Source organism: Ovis canadensis, chromosome 1 (genome assembly GCF_042477335.2).
Source record: "Ovis canadensis isolate MfBH-ARS-UI-01 breed Bighorn chromosome 1, ARS-UI_OviCan_v2, whole genome shotgun sequence".
Lineage (NCBI taxonomy): Eukaryota > Metazoa > Chordata > Mammalia > Artiodactyla > Bovidae > Ovis > Ovis canadensis.
In genome coordinates this window covers 104,555,621-104,582,407 of record NC_091245.1, presented here as the reverse complement: position 1 = coordinate 104,582,407, position 26,787 = coordinate 104,555,621, and the positions used below count along the sequence as shown (strand labels likewise).

General features: G+C 45.5%; 1 protein-coding gene across 1 annotated transcript; it reads left to right on the top strand.

Moving 5' to 3' along the window:
• The first annotated feature begins 18,743 nt into the window (after positions 1–18,743).
• On the top strand, positions 18,744–21,279 carry LOC138436823 (protein S100-A15A). Its single transcript, XM_069583076.1, has 2 exons — positions 18,744–18,893; positions 21,103–21,279. Exons 1-2 carry the CDS (start codon positions 18,744–18,746, stop codon positions 21,277–21,279), a joined length of 327 nt encoding a protein of 108 aa, XP_069439177.1.
• The last annotated feature ends 5,508 nt before the right edge of the window (positions 21,280–26,787 follow it).

Here is a 26,787-nt window from a genome sequence, read left to right as displayed (position 1 = left end):
TGGTATGGCTCATAGCTTCATTGAGTCATGCAAACCCCCTTGCTATGACAAGGCTGTGAACCATGAAGAGGCAGAAAGTGAAGAGACATGAAAAAGCCGCTTGATGAGGGTGAAGGAGGAGAGTGATCTTAGAAAAACTAAAATCATGGCATCTGGTCCATCACTTCATGGCAAATAGAAGGGGAAAAAGTGGGAGCAGTGACAGATTTGATTTTCTTGGGCTACAAAATCACTGTGGATGGTGACTGCAGCCATGAAATTAAAAGACGCTTGGTCCTTGTAAGGAAAACTATGACAAACCAAACAGCATATTAAAAAGCAGAGACATCACTGTGATGACAAAGGTCTGTATAGTCAAAGCTATGGTTCTTCCAGTAGTCATGTATGGATGTGAGAGTTGAACCATAAAGAAAGCTGATTGCCAAAGAATTGATGTTTTTGAACTGTGGTGCTCTTGAGAGTCCTTTGGACTGCAAGGAGACCAAACAAATCAGTCCTAAAGGAAATCAACCCTGCATATTCATTGAAAGGGCTGTTGCTGAAGCTGAAGCTCCAATACTTTGGCTACCTGATGTGAAGATCTGATTCATTAGAAAAGATCTTGATGTTGGGAAAGACTGAAGACAAAAGGAGAAGTTGGCAGCAGAGGATGAGATGGTTAGATAGAATTACTGACTCAGTGGAAGTAATTTGAACAAAATCTGGAGGATAGTGGAGGTCAGAGGAGTCTGGCATGCTGCAGTCCATGGGGTCACAAAGAATCAGATGTGACTTAGTGACTGAACAACAACGACAACAACAAGTGTAGACAATAGGGAATCAATGGGAACCTGCAGCATAGCACAGGGAACTCTACTCAGTACTCTGTGGTGACCCAAATGGGAAGGAAAACTAAAAAAGAGGGCATGTATACATACATGCAACTGATTCCCTTTCTTATACAGCAAAAATTAAGACAACATTGTAAAGTACTTATACGCCAATACAAATTTAAAAATGCCATAGTACCCAAAGAAATGGAGTAGGGAATGGCAACCCACTCCAGTATTCTTCCCTGGAGAATCCCATGGATGTGGGAGCCTCGTGGGCTACAGTCCATGGAATCACAAAGAGTTAGTCACGACTGGGGGACTTAGCAAGCACACATGCACTAAAAGCAATCTACAGTTTTAATGTGATCCCTATCAAATTACCCCTGATATTTTCCACAAAACTAGAAAAAATAATCCTGAAATTCATATGGACCCATAAAAGACCAAGAATTGCCAAACCAAACCTGAAGAAAAAGAATAAAGCAGGAGGTATAATCATCTCAGACTTTAGACAATACTGCAAAGCTACAGTAATCAAAATAGCATGGTACTGGCACAAAACAGACATATGGATCAATGGAACAGAATGGGGAACCTAGAAATACAATGAGAAAAGAAAAACACAGTCTCTTCAGCAAATCATGTTGGGAAAGTTGGATAGACACATGTAAATCAATGAAGTTAGAACACACCCTCACACCATACACAAAAATAAAATAGATTCAAAATGGCATAAAGACTTAAACACAAGACGTGACAACAGAAAACTCCTAGAAGAGAGTATATGAAAAATATTCTCTGACATAAATCATACCAATGTTTTCTTATATCAACCTCCCAAAAGAATAGAAATAGCAAGAATAAACAAGTGGGATCTAACCAAACTTACAAGCATTTTCACAGCAAAGGAAATCATAAACAAAATGAAAAGACAACCTGCAGAATGGGAGAAAATATTAGTAAATGATGTGACCAACCAAGGGCTTGATTTTTAAAATATACAAACGGCTCATGCAACTTGACAACAACACCAACAATAACAACAAAACCAGTTGAAAAATGGACAGCAGACCTAAAGAGACATTTCTCCAAAGAAGAAATACAGATGGCCGATAGGCACATGAAAAGGTGCTCAACATTGCTAGTCATTAGAGAAATGCAGATCAAAACTATAAGATCCCACTTTGCACTGGTCAGGATGGTCATCATCAAACAGTTTACAAATGACAAATGCTGGACATTGTCTGGAGTAAAGGGAGCCCTCTTACAGTTTAGTGGGAATGTAAGTTGGTGCAGCCACTGTGGAAAACAGTATAGAAGTTCCTTAGAAAAGTAAAAATGGAATTACCATGGGATCCAGCAATTCCACTCCTGTGCATATGTCCAGATAAAACTATAATTCAAAAATAGAAGTCAACAGTGCTGCTATGAACATGAGAACATGCGTTTCTATAGTCATAGCAGCACTATTCACAATAGTCAAGACATGGAAACAGCCTAAATGTCCATCGATAGATGAATGGGTAAAGAAGATGTGGTACATATATACAATGGAATACTACTCAGCCATGAAAAAGAGCGAACTAATGCCATTTGAAGCAGCATGGATGCAACTAGAGATTATCATACCAACATGTCAGAGAGAGAACAACAAATACCATATGATAGTACTTCCTTGTGAAATCTAAAATATTCTATAAATAAACCTATCTATGAAAGAGAAACAGATTCACAGACACAGAAAATAGACTTATGGTTGCCAAGGGGGAGGGATGCTCCTGTGGGGGAAGGATAACTTCCGAGTTTGGGATTAGCAGATATAAACTGGTATATATAAAATGGATAAGCAACAAGGTCCTACTGTATGGCAAAGGGAATTACATTTAATATCCTGTGATAAACTATAGTGGAAAAGAATGTGAAAAAGAATGTTTATATATATATAACTGAGTCACTTTGCTGTATAGCATTAATTAATACAACATTGCAATTCAACTATACGTCTATAAAAAATAAATTAAAATAACTGCATCTGCCTTTTGATTTAATCCTCCACACAAAGGCCAGTTGTCTTGTCCTTTAAGTGCTTGTCCTTATGCTGATTGAAAAATTCTGTGCCAAGATCTTTTTCTTTTTAGCTCTTCTACCGACAGAAGTTAGCTGCAAACACTTCTGCAAAAACGGGAGACTTTGCTCTCTAATGAATCATTCCCTCTCTCTCTCTCTTCTATCTTGAGCCTTGTGTACAAGGGTGGAAATGTAAGGAAGGTGTCTCTGCCTCCACTTGCTTTCTGTTAAAACCAGTGCCCTACAGTGACTTTGTTATATGGGTGGGTCGGCTCGCTAGTATGCCCCTTGAGCCGGTCCCTCTCAATCTTGATGTGACCCTTCCCATGATATAAGCCTCCAAGCAGGGTGGTGCACTTCCTCAGAATTCTGGTTCTGTTCTGACCGTAGCTTGGGTCATCCCTTGAGCACCCCAGACTCAAGTGCCCTGGCTTAGTAGGTGATAGGACGACAAGTTAAGGTGGCAGCAGGGGAAGCTGGGTACTGATTTGCAGGTTCTGGCTCTAAGGGGTGTTGATCTTATCTCCATGGCCCCTCCTCAGTCCTGTGTACCCTGCACCCACAACCTACAATTCCCAACCCCACAGCTCAGCCTGGCTCCCCTACTCTAGCTTTTCCATGGCGGGCACCGTCTTCTCCTGGGCTCAGAGTTCCAGGCCTCCAGCCTTCATCCCCCATCCCTCCTATTTACGGAGCTTCCAGCAAATCATCTGGATCAAAGGAAAAGCAAGTCTGTGGTCTTTCTTTTTAGCTCTGCTTCTAACCCCTCCACACCCCTTGTCTCTCATTCTTCTTTCCGACAGGTTCTCAGTTTGGTATACACACCCGTGCCGCTGCTTTGTCAGCCTCAGCCTGTTGACGGCAAAGGCGAGTCGCACTGTATCGAAGGGACCTGGTCACCCTTTCTCACAAATGCATGGAAAAGAAGCCCAAATCAGTCAGAGAGGAAAAGTCTGAAGTAAGGCCATTTTCTTGACTATCTAGTTATCTCTATGAGTGGGGTATGGTTGGGTCTGGGGGGTCTGTCTCTCAGAAACCCCTGGAGAGGGAGGTGGGCTAGAGGCATTGGTGTGGCCCTCAGAGAATCTGGGTTCACCGAGCAACTCTCAGGTTGAGCACCTGCCTGGCTGCTCCTGAGCCCCACTTGCCATCCCAGCACCTCTGTGGGAGTAGTGTTCCTTTTGTCTTGTTTAAGGAATCTTTGCCTACCTACTCCAAGGTCTTCATATTTTCCTATGTTGCTGCTGCTGCTAAGTTGCGTCAGTCATGTCCGACTCTGTGCAACCCCGTAGATGGCAGCCCACCAGGCTCCCCCATCCCTGGGATTCTCCAGGCAAGAACACTGGAGTGGGTTGCCATTTCCTTCTCCAATGCATGAAAGTGAAAAGTGAAAGTGAAGTCGCTCAGTCATGTCCGACTCTTAGCAACCCCATGGACTGCAGCCCACCAGGCTCCTCCATCCATGGGAGTTTCCAGGCAAGAGTACTGGAGTGGGATGCCTTTTCACCTTTAGACCTGCAGTCCAGTTGGAATTTTTGTTGACTTATGAGGTCAAGTTTCTTTTTTTTTTACAGTCCGATGTGTTGAAAAGCTTTCCTTTTCCTATGGCTCAGCAGTGCTGCTTTTGTCATAGAACAAGTATATTGTATTACATATGCCTTTTTCTCGGGTCTCCATTTAGTTCTGTTGATCTGAAACAACCAGATATTTCTCCAGCAAAGCTGTATTTCTTTGGGATCAGCAGCAAATTGCAGTTCAGTCTGCAGCCATAGAGAGTCATGGGCAAGTTCCTGACATCAAGTGAAGAAGGGGAAGAGAAAGAAGTTGGGAAACTGTAGCAAAATAAAAGAGAATAGGCCTTGTCCATAGTTAAGTCCTTGACAGGAAAGAAGTCTTAATGTTGCTGCTACTGCTGCTGCTGCTGCTGCTGCTAAGTCGCTTCAGTCGTGTCCGACTCTGTGCGGCCCCATAGATGGCAGTCCACCAGGTTTCCCCGTCCCTGGGATTCTCCAGGCAAGAACACTGGAGTGGGTTGCCATTTCCTTCCCCAATGCATGAAAGTGAAAAGCGAAAGTGAAGTCGCTCAGTCGTGTCCGACTCTTCGCAACCCCATGGACTGCAGCCTTCCAGACTCCTCCGTCCCTGGCATTTTCCAGGCAAGAGTACTGGAGTGGGTTAGGCTCTGCCATTGTCACAGTCTGAGGGCTCCCCCTGCTGGTGTCCCAACTCTGCTTAATCGAGGTTTCTATTTCTCGCCTTTTTTTTTTTTTTTTTTTTTAATATTCTGTCGGTCTATTTGGCTATCCCTGAACCAGATTCACAGTGTCTTAGTTATGGCAGGAGACCCAGGTTTGATCCTTGGGTTGGGAATATCCCCTGGAGAAGGGAATGGCAACCCTCTCCAGTATTCTTGCCTGGAGAATCCCCATGGACAGAGCAGCCTGGCGGGCTACAGTACATGGGTTTGCATAGAGGTGGACGCAACTGAACAGCTAACACTTTGGCTATTCTAAGCTTTTTTCAATTCCATCAGTTCAGTTCAGTCACTCAGTCATGTCCGACTCTGTGCAACCCCATGGACTGCAGCATGCCAGGCCTCCCTGTTCATCACCAACTCCTGGAGTTTACTCAAACTCATGTCCATTGAGTCGGTGATGCCATCAAACCATCTCATCCTCTGTCGTCCCCTTCTCCTCTCTCCTTCAATCTTTCCCAGCATCAGGGTCTTTTCAAATGAGTCACCTCTTCGAATCAGGTGGCCAAAGGATTGGAGTTTCAGCTTAAACATCAGTCCTTCCAGTGAAAATTCAGGACTGATCTCCTTTAGGACGGACTGGTTGGATCTCCTTGCAATCCAAGGGACTCTCAAGAGTCTTCTCCATTATTACAGTTGAAAAGCATCAATTCTTCGGCACTCAATTTTCTTTATAGTCCAACTCTCACATCCATGCATGACCATTGGAAAAACCATAGCCTCGACTGGATGCACTTTTGTTGGCAAAGTAATGTCTCTGCTTTTTAATATGCTGTCTAGGTTGGTCATAACTTTCCTTCCAAGGAGTAAGCGTCTTTTTATTTCATGGCTGCAGTCACCATCTGCAGTGATTTTGGAGCCCAAAAAAATAAAGTCAGCTACTCTTTCCATTGTTTCTCCATCTATTTCCCATGAAGTGATGGGACCAGATGCCATGATCTTCGTTTTCTGAATGTTGAGCTTTAAGCCAACTTTTTCACTCTCCTCTTTCACTTTCATCAAGAGGCTCTTTAGTTCTTCTTCACTTTCTGCCATAAGGATGGTGTCATCTGCATATCTGAGGTTATTGATATTTCTCCCAGCGATCTTGATTCCAGCTTGTGCTTCCTCCAGCCCACCATTTCTCATGATGTACTCTGCATCTAAGTTAAATAAGCAGGGTGACAATATACAGCCTTGAAGTACTCCTTTTCCTATTTGGAACCAGTCTGTTGTTCCATGTCCAGTTCTAACTGTTGTTTCCTGACCTGCATATAGGTTTCTCAAGAGATTGGTCAGGTGGTCTGGTATTCCCATCTCTTTCAGAATTTTCCACAGTTTCTTGTGATCCACACAGTCAAAGGCTTTGGCATAGTCAATAAAGCAGAAATAGATGTTTTTCTGGAACTCTCTTGCTTTTTTTGATGATCCATTGGATGTTGGCAATTTGATCTCTGGTTCTTCTGCCTTTTCTAAAACTAGCTTGAACATCTGGAAGTTCAGGTTCACATATTGTTGAAGCCTGGCTTGGAGAGTTTTGAGCATTACTTTACTAGCATGTGACATGAGTGCAATTGTGTGGTAGTTTGAGCATTCTTTGACACTGCCTTTCTTTGGGATTGGAATGAAAACTGACCTTTTCCAGTCCTGTGGCCACTGCTGAGTTTTCCAAATTTGCTGGCATATTGAGGGCAGCACTTTCACCGCATCAGGTTTTAGGATTTGAAACAGCTCAACTGGTATTCCACTAGCTTTGTTTGTAGTGATGCTTCCTAAGGCCCACTTGATTTCACATTCCAGGATGTCTGGCTCTAGGTGAGTGATCACACCATTGTGATTCTTTTTTGTATAGTTCCTCTGTGTATTCTTGTCACCTCTTCTTAATAGCTTCTGCTTCTGTTAGGTCCATACCATTTCTGTCCATTATTAAGCCCATCTTTGCATGAAATGTTCCCTTGGTATCTCTAACTTTCTTGAAGAGCTCTCTAGTCTTTCCCATTCTATTTTTTCCCTCTATTCCTTTGCACTGATCACTGAGGAAGGCTTTCTTCTCTCTTCTTGCTATTCTTTGGAAGTCTGTATTCAAATGAGTATATCTTTCCTTTTCTCCTTTGCTTTTCACTTCTCTCTTTTTCAGAGCTATTTGCAAGGCCTCCTCAGACAGCCATTTTGCTTTTTTTGCATTTCTTTTTCTTGGGGATGGTCTTGCTCCCTGTCTCCCATACAATGTCACGAACCTTCGTTCATAGTTCATCAGGCACTCTGTCTATCAGATCTAGCCCCTTAAATCTATTTCTCACTTCCACTGTATAATCATAAGGGATTTGATTTAGGTCATACCTGAATGGTCTAGTGGTTTTCCCTACTTACTTCAATTTCAGTCTGAATTTGGCAATAAGGAGTTCACGATCTGAGCCACAATCAGCTCCTGGTCTTATTTTTGCTGACTGTATAGAGCTTCTCCATCTTTGGCTGCAAAGAATATAATCAATCTGATTTCAGTGTTGACCATCTGGTGATATCCATGTGTAGAGTCTTCCCTCGTGTTGTTGGAAGAGGGTGTTTGCTATGACCAGTGCGTTCTGTTGGCAGAACTCTACTAGTCTTTGCCCTGCTTCATTCCGCATTCTAAGGCCAAATTTGCCTGTTACTCCAGGTGTTTCTTGACTTCCTACTTTTGCATTCCAGTCCCCTATAATGAAAAGGACATCTTTTTGGGGTGTTAGTTCTAGAAGGTCTTGTAGGTCTTCACAGAACTTTTCAACTTCAGCTTCTTCAGCGTTACTGGTCGGGGCATAGACTTGGATTACCGTGAGATTGAATGGTTTGCCTTGGAAATGAACAGAGATCATTCTGTCGTTTTTGAGTTTGCGTCCAAGTATTGCATTTCACACTCTATTGTTTGCTATGATGGCTACTCCATTTCTTCTAAGGGATTCTTGCCCACAGTAGCAGATATAATGGTCCCATGCATTCTTTAAAAAGTAACTTGTCAATGTCTATAAAAATTCTGGCTAGAATTTTGATAGGATTGTCCTGAGTCTATAGATCACTTTTGGGGAAACTGAGTGCATAGTCTTCTAGTTCATGAGCACAGCATATCTTTCTGTGGTTTCCCATGCTACTTAGCATAAACTCCAAATTTTCAAAGTCCCCCCTTCTCTGGCCTTTTCTCATCTCTGGCTTTCTGTTAAAACCAGAGCCTATCTCTCATCTCTCTCTCTCTTTGCTTTTCTTTTACATCATTCCAGCCCTTCTTTCTGTCCCTTGAACACGTCAGACTGGCTCCCATCTGAGTGTGCTTTTGTATTACATTTTGTATTACATTTACACTCTAATGGCAGGACTCTTCCCTGGCTGGATCTCTCGTTATTTAGAAGCAAGGTAATATAGTAGTTAATGTACAACATGGTGATAATAGTTAACAGTACTGTACTTGTAGTCACAAGTATACTACAAGAGGATAAATCTTAAGTCTTAACACATATAAACAATAGTAACTATGTGAGGTGATGGATGTATGAATTAGCTTGATTCTGGTGATCATTTTGCAAAGTGTACGTGATCAAAACATCAAGTTGTATACTTTACGTATATACAACTTTTATATGTCAATGATATCTCAATGAAGCTTTTTTTTTTTTTCTAAAGTGTGGGCTCCACGGAGCTGTACCTGGAGCTGTGTTTGAGTCATGCTTCTGCATTTACCAGCTGAGTCACCTGGAGCACATTCCTTTACCCTGTTTTTCCTTAGATTCCTGATCAGCAACTGTTATAAAGATGAGACAAATGGAAAGTCCATGGGGACAGTACTCAGCACAGAGGAGACATTTTTAAAGTTATCTTGTACTTTTAGTTATTTCGCCAGTCTCTACCCACTCCAGCATTCTTGCCTGGAGAATCCCAGAGACTGCGGAGCCTGGTGGGCTGCCGTCTATGGGGTTGCACAGAGTCGGACATGGCTGAAGGGACGCAGCAGCAGCAGCAGCAGCAGAAACCTCTTAATCCTACAGAAGGCACTCCCTTTACTCTGATACTATTCTTACTTTCTATATAGTAAAGAAACTAAGTTGCCATTCACTATCACGCTTCTGTTCTCTTTCATCCTAAGCATTCCCCATGATTCCAAACCATCTTGTAATCTCCCTTCAAGCACAGCCCATCCCACGTTTCAGGTACCAGCGAAGTCATTGACTATGATATCAGTTTGCTTTAATTATAAACATAAAATTGGCCTGTAAAATAGAAAGTTTGGCTTTCCTGGTGGCTCAGACAGTAAAGAATCTGCCTACAATGCAGGAGACCCTGGTGTGATCCCTGGGTTGGGAAGAGCCCCTGAAGAAGGGAATGGCAACCAACTCCAGTATTCTTGCCTGGAGAATTCCAAGGACAGAGGAGACTGGTGGGCTACAGTCCATGAGGTTGCAGAGCTGGACACGACTGAGAGATTAACATTCGTTCACTCATTCATTTATAATGAGAACTGGCACAAATCCCAAACGGAGCCTCATACTTAACCAGTGTAATCAGATTCATCATCTTGGGTATTAAAGTGGCCATATTTATTTACTTTTAAAAGTAATTGTTTGAATTCCTCTCCCCACCCAACCAGAAATCTAGTAATATTCTCTTGGGGTCTTTACCTATCCTTGAATTGTCTAAAACCCTGAGTCCTTCAATGCCAATGGGGGTGAATCTTTTTCAACCCAAGTCCTTTGATGCAGTGACTGCTGGTTGCCACAAGGTGTCGTTTTCAATGACTGGGCTCCACAATCGGAAAGATGTTGAAAGCCAGGATGTTTACGAAGGCTGGGATTGTGTCCTGGTGGTGATAGGCATACATGTTTGGCACCAAGTTTGCGGTTCTTTTCTAAGTACACTACCTTGAAGATTTGTGTAGGGATCTGTCTCTACCTCCAGACTATGAGCTTCTAGAAGGCAGACTGTTAAACAATTTATTACTGAGGAATATTTGACAAAAATGATATATATTTAAGGTGTACAATTTGTTGGCTTGATATACATAATGCATTTTGAAATAACCACCATAATCAAGATAATTAACATATTAATCGTATATACTATACATATTTGCTTTGCCAGTGGCTTAGCAGTAAAGAATCTGCCTGCAATGCAGGAGACACAAGAGGTGTGGGTTCGTTCGAAGATCCCCTGGGGGAGGAAATGGCAATGCACCCCAGTATTCTTGCCTGGAAAATCCCATGGACAGGAATCTGGAGGGCTACAGTGCAAAGAGTCGCAAAGAATTGGACACGACTGAGCACACACATATATAATATTAATAAATATATATACAAATATTTCTTTATTTTTCCTGCATGAGAACACTTATCATCTACCTTCTAGGCAAACTTCAAGTGTACAGTAAAGAACTGTTAACTGTAGCCACAATTTTTTGCATTAGCTCTTTAGAATTTACTCATTTTGCATGGGTGAAACTTTGTATCCCTTGACCAACTTCTTCCCATTTCCCTCTCCCTTAATTTCTTGGTAACCACCTTTCTACTCCTTTTCTTTGAGTTCAGCCCTTTTCAGTTCAGTTCAGTTCAGTCGCTCAGTCGTGTCTGACTCTTTGCGGCTCCATGACCTTCCTGTCATCACCAACTCCCGGAGTCCACCCAAACGCATGTCCACTAATTGAGTCGGTGATGCCATTCAACTGTCTCATCCCTGTCGTCCCCTTCTCCTCCTGTCCTCAATATTTCCCAGCATCAGGATCTTTTCAAATGAGTCAGCTCTTCGCATCAAGTGGCCAAAGATTTGGAGTTTCAACTTCAGCATCAGTCCACCCAATGAACATTCAGGACTGATCTCCTTTAGGATGGACTGGTTGGATCTACTTGTAGTCCAAGGGACTCTCAAGAGTCTTCTCTAACACCACAGTTCAAAAGCATCAATTCTTCGGTGCTCAGCTTTCTTTATAGTCCAACTCTCACATCCATACATGACCACTGGAAAAACCATAGCCTTGAGTAGACGAACCTTTGTTGACAAAGTAATGTCTCTGCTTTTCAATATGCTGTCTAGATTGGTCATAACTTTCCTTCCAATGAGTAAGCATCTTTTAATTTCATGGATGTAATCACCATCTGCAGTGATTTTGGAGCCCCCCCAAATAAAGTCTGACACTGTTTCCACTGTTTCCCCATCTATTTCCCATGAAATGATGGGACCAGATGCCATAATCTTAGTTTTCTGAATGTTAAGCTTTAAGCCAACTTTTTCACTCTCCTCTTTCACTTTCATCAAAAAGCTCTTTTGTTCTTCTTCACTTTCTGCCATAAGGGTGGTATCATCTGCATATCTGAGATTATTGATATCTCTCCCAGCAATCTTGATTCCACCTGTGCTTCTTCCAGCCCAGCGTTTCTCATGATGTACTCTGCATATAAGTTAAATAAGCAGGGTGACAATATACAGCCTTGATGTCCTCCTTTTCCTGTTTGGAACCAGTCTGTTGTTCCATGTCCAGTTCTAACTATTGCTTCCTGACCTGCATACAGGTTTCTGAAGAAACATACAGGTTTCTGAATATCAGGTGGTCTGGTATTCCCATCTCTTGAAGAATTTATTGTGATCCACACAGTCAAAGGCTTTGGCATAGTCAATAAAGCAGAAATAGATGTTTTTCTGGAACTCTCTTGCTTTTTTGATGATCCAGTGGATGTTGGCAATTTGATCTCTGGGTCCTCTGCCTTTTGTAAAACCAGCTTGAACATCTGGAAGTTCACGGTTCATGTACTGCTGAAGCCTGGCTTGGAGAATTTTAAGCATTACTTTACTTGTGTGTGAGAAGCAATTGTGCAGTAGTTTGAGCATTCTTTGGCATTGCCTTTCTTTGGGATTGGAATGAAAACTGACCTTTTCCAGTCCTGTGGCCACTGCTGAGTTTTCCAAATTTGCTGACATACTGAGTGGAGCACTTTCACAGCATCATCTTTCAGGATTTGAAACAGCTCAACTGGAATTCCATCACCTCCACTAGCTTTGTTTGTAGTGATGCTTCCTAAGGGCCATTTGACTTCATATTCCAGCCCTTTAAGATTACGCATATAGTGCGTTCACGCAGTATCTGTCCCTCTGTGTCGGGTTTGTTTCATTTAGCGTAACCTTCTCTAGGCTCATTCATGTCGCTGAAAATGGCAGGCTCTCTTTCTTGTTTAGTGGCCGGACAGTGTTCCTTTGCACACGCATATCATGTTTTCTTTGTCCATGGGCATTTTTTAAGTCATTTATTTGTTTGTGGTTGTGCTGGGTTGCTGCGTGCGGACTTTCTCTGGTTTGGCGCACGAGGGCTGCTCTTAACTACGGTGCCCTGGCTTCTCTGTGGTGGCCCCTCTGCTGGGGAGCACAGGCATTAGGCGCGTGGTCTGCAGTAGTTGTAGGGTGTGGGTGGGCTCTACTGCACACAGGCTTCAGCTGGTGACGCTGGGGCTTAGTTGCTGATTGGCATGTAGAATCTTCCCAGACCAGGGATCGAACCTGTGTTCCCAGCATTGGCAGGTGGATTCTTATCCATTGTACCACCAGGAATCCATGTCTATGGACATTTAGGTTTTAGCATATTTTGGCTACATGAATAATGCTGAAATAAACACAGGAATGCAGATATCTCTTTGAGATCCTGGTTTCATTTCCTTTGAATATATATCCAGAAGTAGGATTGCTGCGTCGTAGGTAATCTTATTTTTGAGTTTTGGGGAAACCTTCATTATTTTCCATGAAGTCTGTTCCAATATACATTCCCCAAAACAGTATATAAGGATTTGCTTTTCCCCACATCTTCACCAGCATTTGTTACCTTTTGTCTTTCTGATAGTAACCACTCTGACCGGTATGAGGTTTCATGTCATTGTGGTTTTGAGGTGCATTTCCTTTTCAACTATTGAAGTTGAATGCTTCTTCATATACCTTCTAGCTATTTGTATGTATTCTTTGGAGAAGTATCTATTCAGATTCTTTGCCCGTGGGACATTAGTTTTTTGGCTGTTGAGTTGTATGAGTTTCTTATTTATTTTCAATATTAACCCTTTATCAAATATATGGCTTGCAAATATTTTCTCCTATTCTGGTTTCCTTTTCACTCTGTTGGTTGTTTCCTTTGCTGTGCAGAGCTTTTTAATTTAATGCAATCCCATTTGTCTATTTTAGCTTTTGTTGCCTGTGATTTGGGGGTTCATATTAAAAAATTATTACCCAGACCAATATCAAGAAGCTTTCCCCCTATGTTTTTTTCTAGTAGTTTTTACAGTTTCAGGACTTATATTTAAGCCTTTAATCCTTCTTTCAGTTGATTTTTGTATATGGTGAGGTCATGGTTCCTTTTTCTGCATGTTGATATTCAATTTTCCCAACACTATTTATTGAAGAGACTGATTTTTCCTCATTTTGTGCTCTTGGCACTTGTTGAAGGTCAGTTGACTTTAAGGTGGGTTTATTTCTGAACTCTGTATTCTGTTCCATTCATCTCTATGTCTGTTCTTATGCCAGCATCATACTGTTTTGATTACTGTAGTGTTGTAATGAATTTTGAAATCATCAAATGTCTTTAGCTTTGTTCTTGTTGCTCAAGATTGCTTTGGTTACTCAGGGTCTTTTACAGTTCCATACAAATTTTAGGATTATTTTTCTATTTCTATAGAGAATGTCACTAGAATTTTGATAGGGATTGCATTGAATCTATAGACCACTCTGGTTAGAATGGACATTTTAACAATATTAATTCTGGCAACCCATGAGCAAAGGATGTCTTTCCTTTTGTCTGTGTTTTAAAACATTTCTTAATAAATATTTTTGTGAGTTTTCAGAGTGCAAGTTTTTCACTTCTTGTTGTTTCCTAAGTACTTTATTCTTTTTATTGCTGTTGTGAATGAGATTATTTTCTTCATTTCCCTTGTGGATAGTTTACTGTGTGTGTATAGAGATACAGTGAACTGCGTGTTTATTTCATATCCTGTAACTTTACTGAATTAGTTTATTATTTATAACAGGATTTTTGCACTTGTTTAGTCTTTAGTGTTTTCTATGTGTATCATCTTGCTATCTGCAAACAGATACTTTTATTTCTTCTTTTCCTATTTGGATGCCTTTTATTTCCTCTTCTGGCCTAATTTCTCTAATTAGAACTTCCATTGTTATGTTGATAAGAAGGGACAAGAGTAAGCCTCCTTGCCTTATCTTAGAGGGATCTTGGAGGGAAAGATTTCAGTTTCCCCCATTAACTATGAAGTTACCTGTGGGCTTCTCATATATGCCATTTATTGTGTTGAGATAAGATGCTTCTATACCTACACTGTTGAGAGTTTTAATTGTAAATGAAAGTTAAACTTTGTCCAGCGCCTTTTCTGCATTTATTGAAATACTCATGTTTTTCTTTTCCTTTCATTTTATTAATGTATTATGCCGCCTTGATTGACTTATACATGTCAAACCTTCCTTGCCTCCCTGGGATAAACCTCGTTTAATTATGGTACGTGATCCTTTTAATGTATTTTTAAATTCAGTTAGCTAGCGTTTACTCAGGATTTTTGCATCTACATTCATCAGGGGTTTTGGCCTGTAGTTTCATTTTCTTGTAGACTCTTTACCTGATTTTGGTATTGGGGTGATGCTCAAGAACTGAGTTTGGAAGTGCTCCCCCTTCTTCTATTTTCTGAAAGAGTTTAAGAAGCGCTGGTGGTGTTCTTTTCTGAATGCTTGGTAGAATTCACCCATGAAATCATTAGATTGTAGGCTTTTCTTTCTTTTCTTTTCCCAGACAAACAAAACTAAGGGACTTGGTTGTCAGTAGAACTGCCTCACAAGAAATGCTTAAGAAAGTTCTTCAGTTGAAATGAAAACTCACTAAACAGCAATGTGAAAACATAGGGCAGCATAAATCTCACAGGTAAAGGTAAGTATCTAGAAACATGCAGTCCGATGCAACACTGTAAAGGAGTCTACTGAGTTTTATATTAGGATGGGGAAGGCTGCTGGGGGGAGCCTTTGCTCTCACAGAAGGAAGTCATGGCTGAGGGGAGCCCTCTTGGGTCTAGTACATGGGAGATCTCGCTGTAGCAGCGATGCCTGTGTTCAGGTGTGTGTATGTGTGGGCTGGTGTTTAGGGATTTGCTTGTCGTCATGAGATGTGGGTAGTGGCTCTGGTGGTGGGCTTTGGGTGGATACAGAGTGTTGGCTCTGGCAGGGGAAGGGAATATCAATTCAGTTCTGTTCCCCTTCTCCCCAGAACCTAGCACACATGCCAAAATTCTGAAGAAATATCAGCATTAAGGAAGAGTTGATTAAAGTGGAGTATTTTAAATGTCTGCCAATAATAGATTAATAAAATAAATTTTGATACATGAAACCAATGATCACTTCACAGTTATTAAAAACTGGGCTCACATTGATTAGTAGTGTGAGAAGATGCCCACAGCATAATAATAAGAGACAAATTAGTTGCAGCAGAGCTGGGGAAGGTCATCATTGTGTAGTGTGATGGTGTAGAGAGTTGTTTTTTCCCAGGTTGAACAAAGGCAGGGGGAAGAGGGGTGCAAATCACCTTCTACCCACTTCATGCCGTGGGCCAAAAATGGAGTTCCTTTTGAGTAACAAATTATCATGTGGAGATTGTCCAAGGATGTATCTCCATCTGAAGTTTGATAAGTAGTTGTTTTCAAGGTTTTCACTTCTATATTGTCCCTTGGCTATAGATATCGGAGTTGTGAACATTTTCTTATTTTTTGCTTTTAAACGTCTCTCTGATTACTTTTGTAAAATAAATTCCCAGGAGAATGGGAATCAATTCCCAGGGAATGGCTGAATCAAACATATCTCTGTGACTTCAGCTTGACATTGTCAGATTGTTTTACCGTTTAGAAGTTTGAGCCCTGCTTCTATTTTCAAAATATAAAAGTGTATTGATGAGCCACTTGTTTACTGAGGAAATCATTAAGTTGGGCAGATGAAGGCTCACCCTGTAAACTGAAAAACATTTTGCTTTAACAATATATCTATTTTTCTCTCAAATCTTCAGGCATGTCAAGACACAATCTCTGGTTAATTAACTGTCCTTTGGCGCTCCCTTCTGGGAGATTTACTCATCGGCCTGTGTGCGTCCTCCCATGGAAGATGCATGGGTGAGACAGAAGTGGAAGCGGGTGGCTGAGAGAAGGCTTGGGGGTGGGAGTGGGAGAGTGTGGTGGTGAGGCAGTTCACCTGTCACTCAAGAACCTGTCAGCTGGATGGCCCCTGAATGGAGGCCACGCTTACACGTCAGGACCCCTTTAGAGTAGATCACTGCCTCTCTGCAGTGGGTTACTTCCTTATAAAAAAGGTGGCCCTACTACTCCTGTCACCTCTCGTCCATCACCTAACCCATTTAAGAATCCCTCGTCAGCTAGTTTCTCTGTGCAGGATAAAGCTGCAGCTCTAGCCTGGCACACAAGGCCTTTCACATTTGGTCTCCATCCTGCCTTGTCCAGTCTTGTTTCTTCTAACTGCTCATCGGATGCCCTGTGGACTTCACCCCCCAAGCAAGCCACTCTCCCTCATGCACCCGAGTCTTTGCCCCTGGGCAAAGCCTTTTCCTCTGTCTGGAGAGCCTGGTTCTCCATGCATCTCCTTGCAACCATATTTTCAAGTGGCCATGGCAAATAGCATCTCCCAAGGAAACCTTCCTCAGCTTTCCAGGCAGGCAGAAGTGCTCCTTGGCTGCCCAGGGTACCCTGTTTCTGCCACTAAATTAGTAATGTTCCCAGTGCTCTCTGACTGTGACTCTGTCCTCTCCAAGCATCCCCACCCTGTGACTTGGCCTCATGTCTTACTCTTTATTGCCTAGAGAGGGCCTACTGCTTGAGAAATATTTGTTGGATGAATGACTGTGCTTCTAGACTCTGGAGTTTGGGGTTCTGCTAATTGTGGGAGGACATCCCCAAAGATGTATTTAAGTTGTGTGTCTGACCCCGAATGAGCCCTGGAGCTGTGATGATGAGCTCTGAGGTGGGGAGATGGATAACATGATCTTCTGTGGTTCTGAGACGCTTTAGATCAGGCTCTGAGGGCAGGTGGGTCCCTGAAACTGACTGAGTTAATCACAGAAAGCAGTGTCCTGTGAGGTCATCTCAGGAATGCAATTAAGGGTCAGTTGTGCTGCTGAGGAAGCAGTTAAGAGTCACAGCACTGGCTGCCATAATTGGAGGCACTGAGGCTGGGCAGGATGTGGGACTTGGCAGAGGAGCCCCTGCTCTCACAACTGCCTCCAGCCTGAGCACCGAGGAGTCTCTAGGATAAAACACAGATCAAGACTGTGGATCAGCAGCAGCAACAGGTCAGTGCCTGGTCCGAGAGAGCTGCAGGGGTGGCTGGGTTGTGTGGGTCCAGGATATCCTGCACAGGTCCAGGATAAGCTGAAAGGAGTTGCTTACCCATTTTGGAGGATGTGTGCCTTGTAGATGGATGTCCCAATAGCATACTGTGGCCTCAAAAGGGTTAAGGACTTCCAAATCAAAAACATGTCTTATAACGCTAAAGACACTGACTGATTCCAGCTCCAAATGGTCAGTTGTGTGATTTGGGGAAATTCACTTAGGCCTTTTGGATTTCGTTTCCTCCTCCGGAAAATGGGGCAGAGGCGTGATGCCTACTTTATAAGGTCATTGAGAGGACTGCATGGGATCCTGTGCATAAACTGCTTTGCCTAGGGCCTGACTGGCTCTGTAAGAGCTGGAACCAGTTGTGCTGAATCTTATCTGCCCAGAATCCAGGGAGGACAGCTGATGCTCTAGGATAGCCCTGCCTCCTGAAAACAGGGATCTCGTCTCTAAAAGAAGTGGGGAGCAGGGGGTTGAGGGCACCTGGTTCACCCATGTAGAGCACCTGGATGGGGCTTTGGGGTGACTGGAAGAGGCTGCAGCACCCCTGCATGCTCCTGACACTAGGGACTGAACAGCCCCACACACAGAGACTCTGGGGGCCCCAGAGGCGTGCAGATGGCACACAGACTCCTTCAGAGAGGGCCAGTCAGGGCAGGAGTGGGAGCAAGATGGGGGGCCCTGTGCTGTCTGTACTCAACCCCAAAAGGAAAACAATATTTGAGCACGTCTGGGGTTCTGGGTGGGGTAATTATCTCAATATTTTGTTCGTGTTACAAAATAGTTTATGGTAGTGGGTATCTTGCCTTCTCAAGGGGTTTAAAAATATTTCCATTGGGATATGTCATCTTGCTTCCAAGAGTCTAATTTCTTCTCATTCTTGATTTCGAGGGCTCCTTGATTTCTCGATTTTGAGGGCTCCTAAACTGAGGGCATGGTTGGGGGTGGGACAGGACACAGATCCTGTCTCCTGGGAGGCTGCTGGCTCAGGGAAGGGACAGAGCCCTGTCCTGAGTTTGTGGCAGTTTCCTGCAGGGCAGGGAGGCTGAGCCAAGTTTGCAAGGGATCAGGTGGGGAGGGCAGAGAGGAGCCCTTACACAAGTGGGCAGCAGATTCCTGGAGGAAGCAGCCACCTGCTGTGGCCTGGCCTCTGCCTGGCCTGCTCTGCTGTGCTCCCTGCCCCCAGATTCTCCACTGTCCCCAGTTGCTTCCCCCTGCATCTCCTGAGTTGCCCCCATCCTGGGCCCAGGCCCAGCCACCATGACGGACACACCAGTGGAGGAATCCCTCTTCCAAATCATCCACTGCTACCACGAGTATGCTGCCCGGGAAGGGGATGTGGAGACACTGTCGCTGGAGGAGCTGAAAGCTCTGCTCACGGACAACGTGCCCCGCTTCATGGAGACCTTGGTGCGTGGGGTTGGGTGGGGATACGTAAAGTGTGGGGTTGCTTGTGGGGCTGGAAGCGAGTGGTGCGGGTGGAGGTACAGGAAGCCATCTCTCAGGAGCACTTCCAGCTAGGGGAGGGGGTGTGCAGGAGGGCGGAGGGCAGGAGGTTTGGTGGGGGAAGTGTGGCCCAGCCTAGCTTTATTTTCTGTCCTTCCCTCTCCTGAAACTCTCTGCCTGGCCCCACTCCAGACCAAGCACAGCTAGTTAATCCCTGAAACTCAATCCTAACCCCAAACCTGTTTGTTCTTCTGCTTGACCTGCTTCTGGAAAGAAAAAGACCTAAATCCTTCCTCTGCCCAAGCGACCTTGCCCCACACCTGACCTTTGAACCCTAGGCCCTTCTCCTGGGGTCTGTATAAGCCTCATCCACCTCCCAGTCCCAGTGAAGGACAGTTTGGGCTGTGGTGGCTGCTGCTAACCTGTGGGGCTGGGAATGTCATTTCCTCTCTCATCCAAGAGGCCCACAGAGTCCCTCCGAGCAGTCTGGGGGCCCAGGCCCGAAACTCAGGCTGGGCTCAGCCACCTCCTCAGGCTTGTGCCTCTCCTCCATCATCAGGCCCAGCCCTGTGACTACCCAGCTCCTTCGGGACTGCAAGGCCGGCAGAAGTGTCTGTCTCTTGGCCCTTGGCGTCCAGCCCTGGGGTCTCTGGACTGTCACGTCCAGAGTTCTTCAGGTGGTGCCCAACTCAAGGCCCTCCATTCCAGGAGAGGCGCCTCCCCTGCTTGCCTCTCATGTTGTGTCCCCTGCCTGCCTCTGGGACACGTCAGAGGAGAGAGCCTCACCCTCTCTTTATTGGAGTGCAGCCTCGAGAGTAACAGGGCAGTGGGACCAGGGTGACTGGCTAGTCCCTGTTTCTGGGAAAGCTTTTTCTTTCCAAGGCCAGTTGCCAGTGTCAGGGGGCTGTGCAAGGACCCCCAGAACCTGCATTGGAGGACTCACTGGGCAAACATAGCAGCCTGGGCAGTGGTCTGAGAGGAGGGAAGCCGGGAGGTGCCTGTCCCAGGCCAGAGGCCTCCAGTTTCTAAGGCCAACCAAATTTGCAGAGGATATAAGGTAATAAGTAGATGGTGGGGCCATGGGGGAGATGGAAGGGGAGAATTTCCACAGGGATGAGGACTGCTCCCAGGCCCACGGCTGCTTACAATTGCAGCGGCCTCCTTCCTGGAGGCTTTCTGAGAGCTTCACCCCAGCTTTCCCGTGCCCACCAACGAAATCCTGCTGACACCTGCTTCTCCTGTGCTGCTCAGTGAGCCACCTGCCTGTACCTACCCTCTGAGCTGGACTCCTCCCTGCTGTCCCCTCCACCTCAAATGCTCCTTTCCTCCCTCTGCCAGCCCCGAGGGCTGCCTACTCGGGATGTCCCAGAGACGCCAGGGCCCCTAGCTCTGGCCTTTCCCGTCTTTGTGCTTTCTGGAGGTGACCTGGGCAGAGTCCTAAACAGTCCCCAGGCAGATGGCACTGCATGGAGATCCCTGACCCCACCCGGTGCTGGCCCTGCAGCAGCCCTGGAGATGCAGACACGAGGGGCAGGGGGCTCTGCCCTGGAGGCTCCCACTGTGAAGGAGGGAGGCATAGCCTTCCACCCTGACGGCCCTGGGCTGGGCTGTCCCTGGAGGGGAGCTGGCACTTTAGCTAGTGGAGAGATAGGCAAGTGGAGCTAGTGGTAAAGAGCTGGCTGGCTGATGCAAGAGACCCGGGTTCCATCCCTCGGTCAGGAAGATCCCCTGGAGGAGGGCATGTCAACCCACTCCAGTATTCTTGCCTGGAGAATCCCCATGGACAGAGGAGCCTGGCGGGTTATAGTCCATGGGGTTGCACAGAGTCAGATATGACTGAACTGACTTAGCCCACAGCCACTGAGGATGGGCAAAGGTGAATTGTGTTGGGGGTGCCCAGTCAACCAGCACATGGAGCCCTGCCTGCACTCTCTGTCTCCCATGCAGCCCCAGGTCCAGTTAGCCGAGGGGCCCCCAACACTGCTGCCTGAACATTCTGCAGCGCAGAGGGTCCTGGCCACTGACTGAATGAGGAGCTGTCTCCTGCAAACCCCCTCCAGACAGGGCCAGGCCACACTCTCTCCACCGACTGCCCCTGTCCTCCCACCAGCAGCCTGGCCTTCACTGCAGGGTGGTGCTGGGGTGCGGGGTTGACCCTCTGCTCACTCCTCAGGGCCGGAAGGAGCCGTGCTACATCACACAGTTGTTCCGGGCGGCAGACAAGAACCAGGACAACCAGATCTGCTTTGAGGAGTTCCTCTACATCTTGGGCAAGCTGGTGAAGGACTACCACTGGCAGTACCACCGGCAGCTGTGTGCCCACCACTGCAGCCAGCACAGCCTCTACTAGGGGGGCGCCGGGGCCTCCTAGGGAGCCGGTGTGACCCAGCTGCGGGCCGCTGAAGACACAGCGTGTGTGTGCGTGTGTGTGCGCGCGCGGAGTGGACGCTGTGAGGGAAGAGAATAAAGCAACTTTGTGAAGACTTCTGGGTGCTGCTCAGTTCCTGGTTCCATGCATCGGTTCTGGGCCCAGAAAGAAAGGTCTGGTCCTACGTGGAGGATCAGTCATTTTGGGTAGTCTGTGCCCCAGGAGCCCCTGTCTGAGCGGGGAGACAGCCCCTGCCCCCGGGAGCCCCTGTCTGAGCGGGGAGACAGCCCTTACCCTCAGCTTTTGGTCTGAAAGGGTGGAGTCTCTTCTCTCGGGGAGTCAGCTCTCTGACAAGGAAGCCAGGCCTCACCAGTGATGTTCTGGTCACTCATTCACTACTCATACCTGATTGGACAGGAGCCACGAGGGCAGAAATTCTCCCAGCTTCAACAGAGAGCCCCAACAAAGGCGGAGCAGCCGGGACTGGGAAGGGGCCAGAACAGGGTGGGGAAGATGATGCTGGTAATTGACATGGGTGGCAGGTCCACGGGCAGTCGGTGAGGGAAGATTGTGAGGTGGGTTTTCCACACATTGAGTCAGAGATGGGTCAAACTTAAAGTTGGCAATGCAGCCTGTCAATGAGAAGAGTGATGAGTGGAACATGGGTGACTATCGGTCAGGGAAGGCTTCCTGGGGAGAGGAGGGTTTGGTTTTGTTTTTGTTAATAAATAAATGATGATGGATGTGGGTGTTGTTCTGACTCTGGGCTATTTGTGACTCCCTCATCCCTCCCAGCTCAGACCTGCCCCTGCCCTCTCTCTGTGTTGTTTGTTTTCGTCTCTCCCTGGAAGCCCAGGAAGCTGATGCACAATCTCTTGGGGGAAGGTCTCGTCTGCCCTTAGGTCCTGCTGGGTCCATCTTGGTGGGTTTCTTCTCTGAGGATGGTCTGAGAACCCATGTCCTGAGTGCACTGTGATAGAAACAATGAGTTATTTGAAAGAGTGATGGGTAATTGTCTGCGCCCCTATGCAGGTGATTGGGGGTATCATTTAAGGAACTTGGTTTGGTACCCTCTGCCAGCTGGATCTGTGAACCAAACATGGGAAGCAGCGCCCTGCAGGCTGAACTGGAGACCTTTGTTCCTGATCAGCGGAGCTCAGAAGCAGGCCCTCCGTGGACGCCACGTTCACATACAGGCTGATCTTCAGTTCTCATCATTTAGGGGTCAGTCTCACTGGCCTCACTTTCCCTCTGGACCTCCCCTGTGGAGGTGCTTGTCCTGCTGCACTGAGGTTATGTGTGGCTGTCTGTATCCTCTACCAAGACAGGGACCCCGTCCTGTCATCTCCATGACACGGCCCAACTTCAGCACACAGAGTGGAGTTGGGGGTGTGCAGGAGTGGGGCCTGTGGACTGGAATCCCACGACTGGGGTCTGCGTTGCCTCGTGCAGACCCTTAGTCACCTCCAGAGACTGGGAGACAGTTGGCAGGGTGACTCAGGCCACCCTTGCCCCAGGCCCAGGTGGATCCTCCCTGCCTGTCTCACCTGAAATGTACTGGGTTGCACAGGCTTTTGATTACAAAGCGGCAGCTCAGCCCAGTCCTCCTGTCCCTTCCTGGGGGTTTCTCCACCGGCCCTGCATGCTCTGTCCTCATTTCCTCAGCCACGGGCTCGGGCCTGGTGTTGAGACACACAGCCAGGGCTGAGCTCTTTCCTGTAAACAGGACTAAGTTTCATTCCCCCTGGGTTGCCCCATGTCCGTCAGTCTGATTACAGACGCTACTTTTTCCCCTTGTGCTTGCCCAATTCCTGACACTATCTCCTTCCGGGTCAGCTCAGCCTGGCTCCTGCTCTCCTGGAAGCCCTCAAGGCTGCCTGTCCAGGGAGAGCTTCTGTGGGGCGGCGTTTCATGGCCTTGGCTGACCAGCAGGCTCCACTGAGAAGCACACGATGCTGGAGGGGATCATGGTTTATGATTCCCTTCCTGGACCTGGGGCCTGTTTTCCATCCTTTCTGGATGAAGAAAGCTGTTTCCCCCAGACGTTCTCAGGAGTGGCTTCAAGGCAGGCATCTCCTGAGGGGTTGGGGCCTGGAAAAACATCATCTCCGTTAATCTCGCCATCACCCTCCTTGAGAGAGGTCAGCCCTGAATGCCATCCTGGGCTGGTGAACAAACCCTAAGAAGAATCTCGGAAAAAGCCAGCTTGTTCTAAAGTGTGCTTTTGGCACGTAAGCACCAAAACAAAGCAGGACACATGCCCGTAGGACCCCAGGCCTCAGTTTCCTCACCTGTCACATAGGGAGAGTTATATCTGTGATGTCCACTTCACAGTGCTATCAGATGAGTGAGTGGATGCAAAAATACTCTGAAAATATGATGTGCTACTTCGGGTAAGATGTGATTGTGAAGGTCATTGAAAAGTGGGCCTGGACAACCATAGGTAGGCGCCGAGTGCTTGATCATTGGTTGAAAACTTGTCATATTTGATGTCATAAACAGCCCTATTTTCCTATCAGGAGATTGACTATCAAGGAAGGCAGCCTGTATTTGGTGGGTGGGTCTGTATCCTCCTTTGTTCCCAAAACACTATCATTTAAAGTGGCTGGGTATGCGCTAAAAAGAATACATTTGAATCAGTTCTGATGAGATGGATGAAACTGGAGCCGATTATATAGAGTGAAGTAAGCCAGAAAGAAAAACACCAATACAGTATACTAACACATATATATGTAATTTAGGAAGATGGCAATGACGACCCTGTATGCAAGACAGGAAAAAAGACACAGATGTGTATAACGGACTTTTGGACTCAGAGGGAGAGGGAGAGGGTGGGATGATTTGGGAGAATGGCATTCTAACATGTATACTATCATGTAAGAATCAAATCGCCAGTCTATGTCCGACGCAGGATATAGCATGCTTGGGGCTGGTGCACGGTGATGACCCAGAGAGATGTTATGGGGAGGGAAGTGGGAGGGGGGTTCATGTTTGGGAACGCATGTACACCCGTGGTGGATTCATGTCAATGTATGGCAAAACCAATACAGTGTTGTAAAGTAAAAATAAAGTAAAAAAAAAAAAGTGGCTGGGTATGATAAAGGGAATTTCTGCATGGGATAAGGGCTCGATCAAGTGTTCAATTCTTCATTCATTTATTCCCTCAGTAAGTATTAATTGAGTACCTAGTATGTACCAGACCCCAGGATGTGATGTGGTTTCTGCTCTAAAGGGGCCATTAGTCCCAAAGAAAAGACAGGCAATAAACAGATGAACTCCAATATAGCAGAGCAAATGTGTGATGCAGAAGAGCTTGGTAGCATGGAGGTGAGAATTCACTCAGTGTTGACAGAGGTAGGGGACAGACAGTCAGCAATGGGCCAGAGCAGATGGTGCCTGGACTGGGTCAGGAAGGATGAGAAGCACTTTATTGGCAAAGAAGTATTCCAGTCAAGTGCAGGAAATGGATGATGTCACAGTAGGTCATGTCACCCGGGTCATTTGAGGCTCCGAATGTTGTGTCTCTATGGGCCTCAGTTTCCTCATCTGTAAAGTGGAAATTATGATAGAACATACTTCATTGGATTATTGTGAGGGTTAAATGGATTGATGTAAATAAAGCTCTTAAACAATGACAATGGTTCCTGGCACATAAGAGCCCAATAAATACCAACCATTATTTTGCTATTGTTTGTTCTTATCGATTGTCATTGCTGTTATAGTGTATAGCTGACACTGAGCTGGGTCACAGGGAGGCAGAGACAGGTGACCCAGTCTGGGTCCTCAAGGGTTCACAGCCCAGCTGGGGAATCAGACTTATTGACAAGGCAGTGATCACAGTATACACTCATACAGTGCTTGCTTACTATGTGCTGCTTTAAAAGCCTCACGTGTTTTTTTGTGTGTAAACTTTTAATTAAAACATAATATCTATTAATAGAAGCCCACAAGTCATAAATATTTTGCATCTAATTTTAATGCTCACAACAACACTATCAGGCAGATTTTATTTTGGGGGAGTGAAAGCATTTAGGATTTTAAAATATTTAAATTGTGGTTTTATATATATATATATATAAAACCTTGGAGTAGGAAAAGGCAGCCCACTCCAGTATTCTTGCCTGAAAAATCCCATGGACTGAGGAGCCTGGTGGGCTACAATCCATGGGGTCACAAAGAGCCAGACACGACTGAGCTATATATATATGAAAGTGAAAGTGAAATCTCTCAGTCGTGTCTGACTCTTTGCGACCCCATGGACTGTAGCCTTCCAGGCTCCTCTGTCCATAGGATTTTCCAGGCAATAGTACTGGAGTGGGGTGCCATTGCCTTCTCCAGGGGATCTTCCCTACCCAGGGATCGAACTCGGGTCTCCCACATTGTAGACAGACGCTTAACTGTCTGAGCCACCAGGGAAGTCACACACACACACACACACACACACATATATATATATATATATATCATAAAATGTACCATCCTAACCAGTTTTTAAGTGTCCAGTTCAGCCGTGTTAAATGTATTCCCATTGCTGTGCGTCCAGTCTCCAAAACTCTCATCCTCTTGGAACTGAAACTCTGTACCCAATAAACAATTACCCGCACAGCCCCCTCCTCCTAGACCTTGGCAACCACCGCTCTACTTTCTGTTTCTATGAGTTCAGCTACTCCAGTACCTCATATAAATGGATATATTGGTCTTTTTGAATGTCTGACTTACTTCACTGTCTGTCCTCAAGGTTCACCCATGTTGTATCATGTGTCAAGACTTTTCTTCCTTTTTAAAGGCTGAATAATATTCCATTGTATGTACATACCACCTGTATTTATCCATTCATCTGAGGGTGGACACTTGGGTTGCTTCCACATTTTGGCTGCTGTGAATAATGCTTCTGTGAACATGAGGGCACAAACATCTTTTTGAGACTCTGCTTTCAACTATTGTGGGTATATACCCAGAAGTGGAATTACTGCATCAAATGGTAATTTGGTTTTTAACTTTTTGAGGGACCACTGTATTATTTTCCCTCAGTGGCTTCACTAGTTTACATTCCCACCAGCAGGGCCCATGTCCTTTTCAAGACTTGTTATTTTCTGGTTCTGTTGGCAGTAGATGTATACATATATACATATATCCCCTCCATCCTGAACCTCCCTCCCACCTCAGTTTTCACTGGGTTACTTGTTTTCTTTTGGAGTTGAGTTGTAGGAGTTCTTTCTGTATTCTGGATATTAACCCTTTGTCATATATACGATTTGCAAATATTCTCTCCTGTAGGTTGGAGGTAGACTTTATTGTAATCTCTATTTAATAATTGAGCTAACTAAAGCACAGAGAGGGTAAGTAATTAGCCCAAGGTCACACAGCTACAAAGTTAATGACAGAATAAAGTCCAAAGGGCTGCAGGAACATGAAGTAGAGAGAGGCTAATCCCATCTGCTTCCTCTAGGAGGCGATGATGGCTTAGGTCTTGGAGAAGCATAAGGAAGA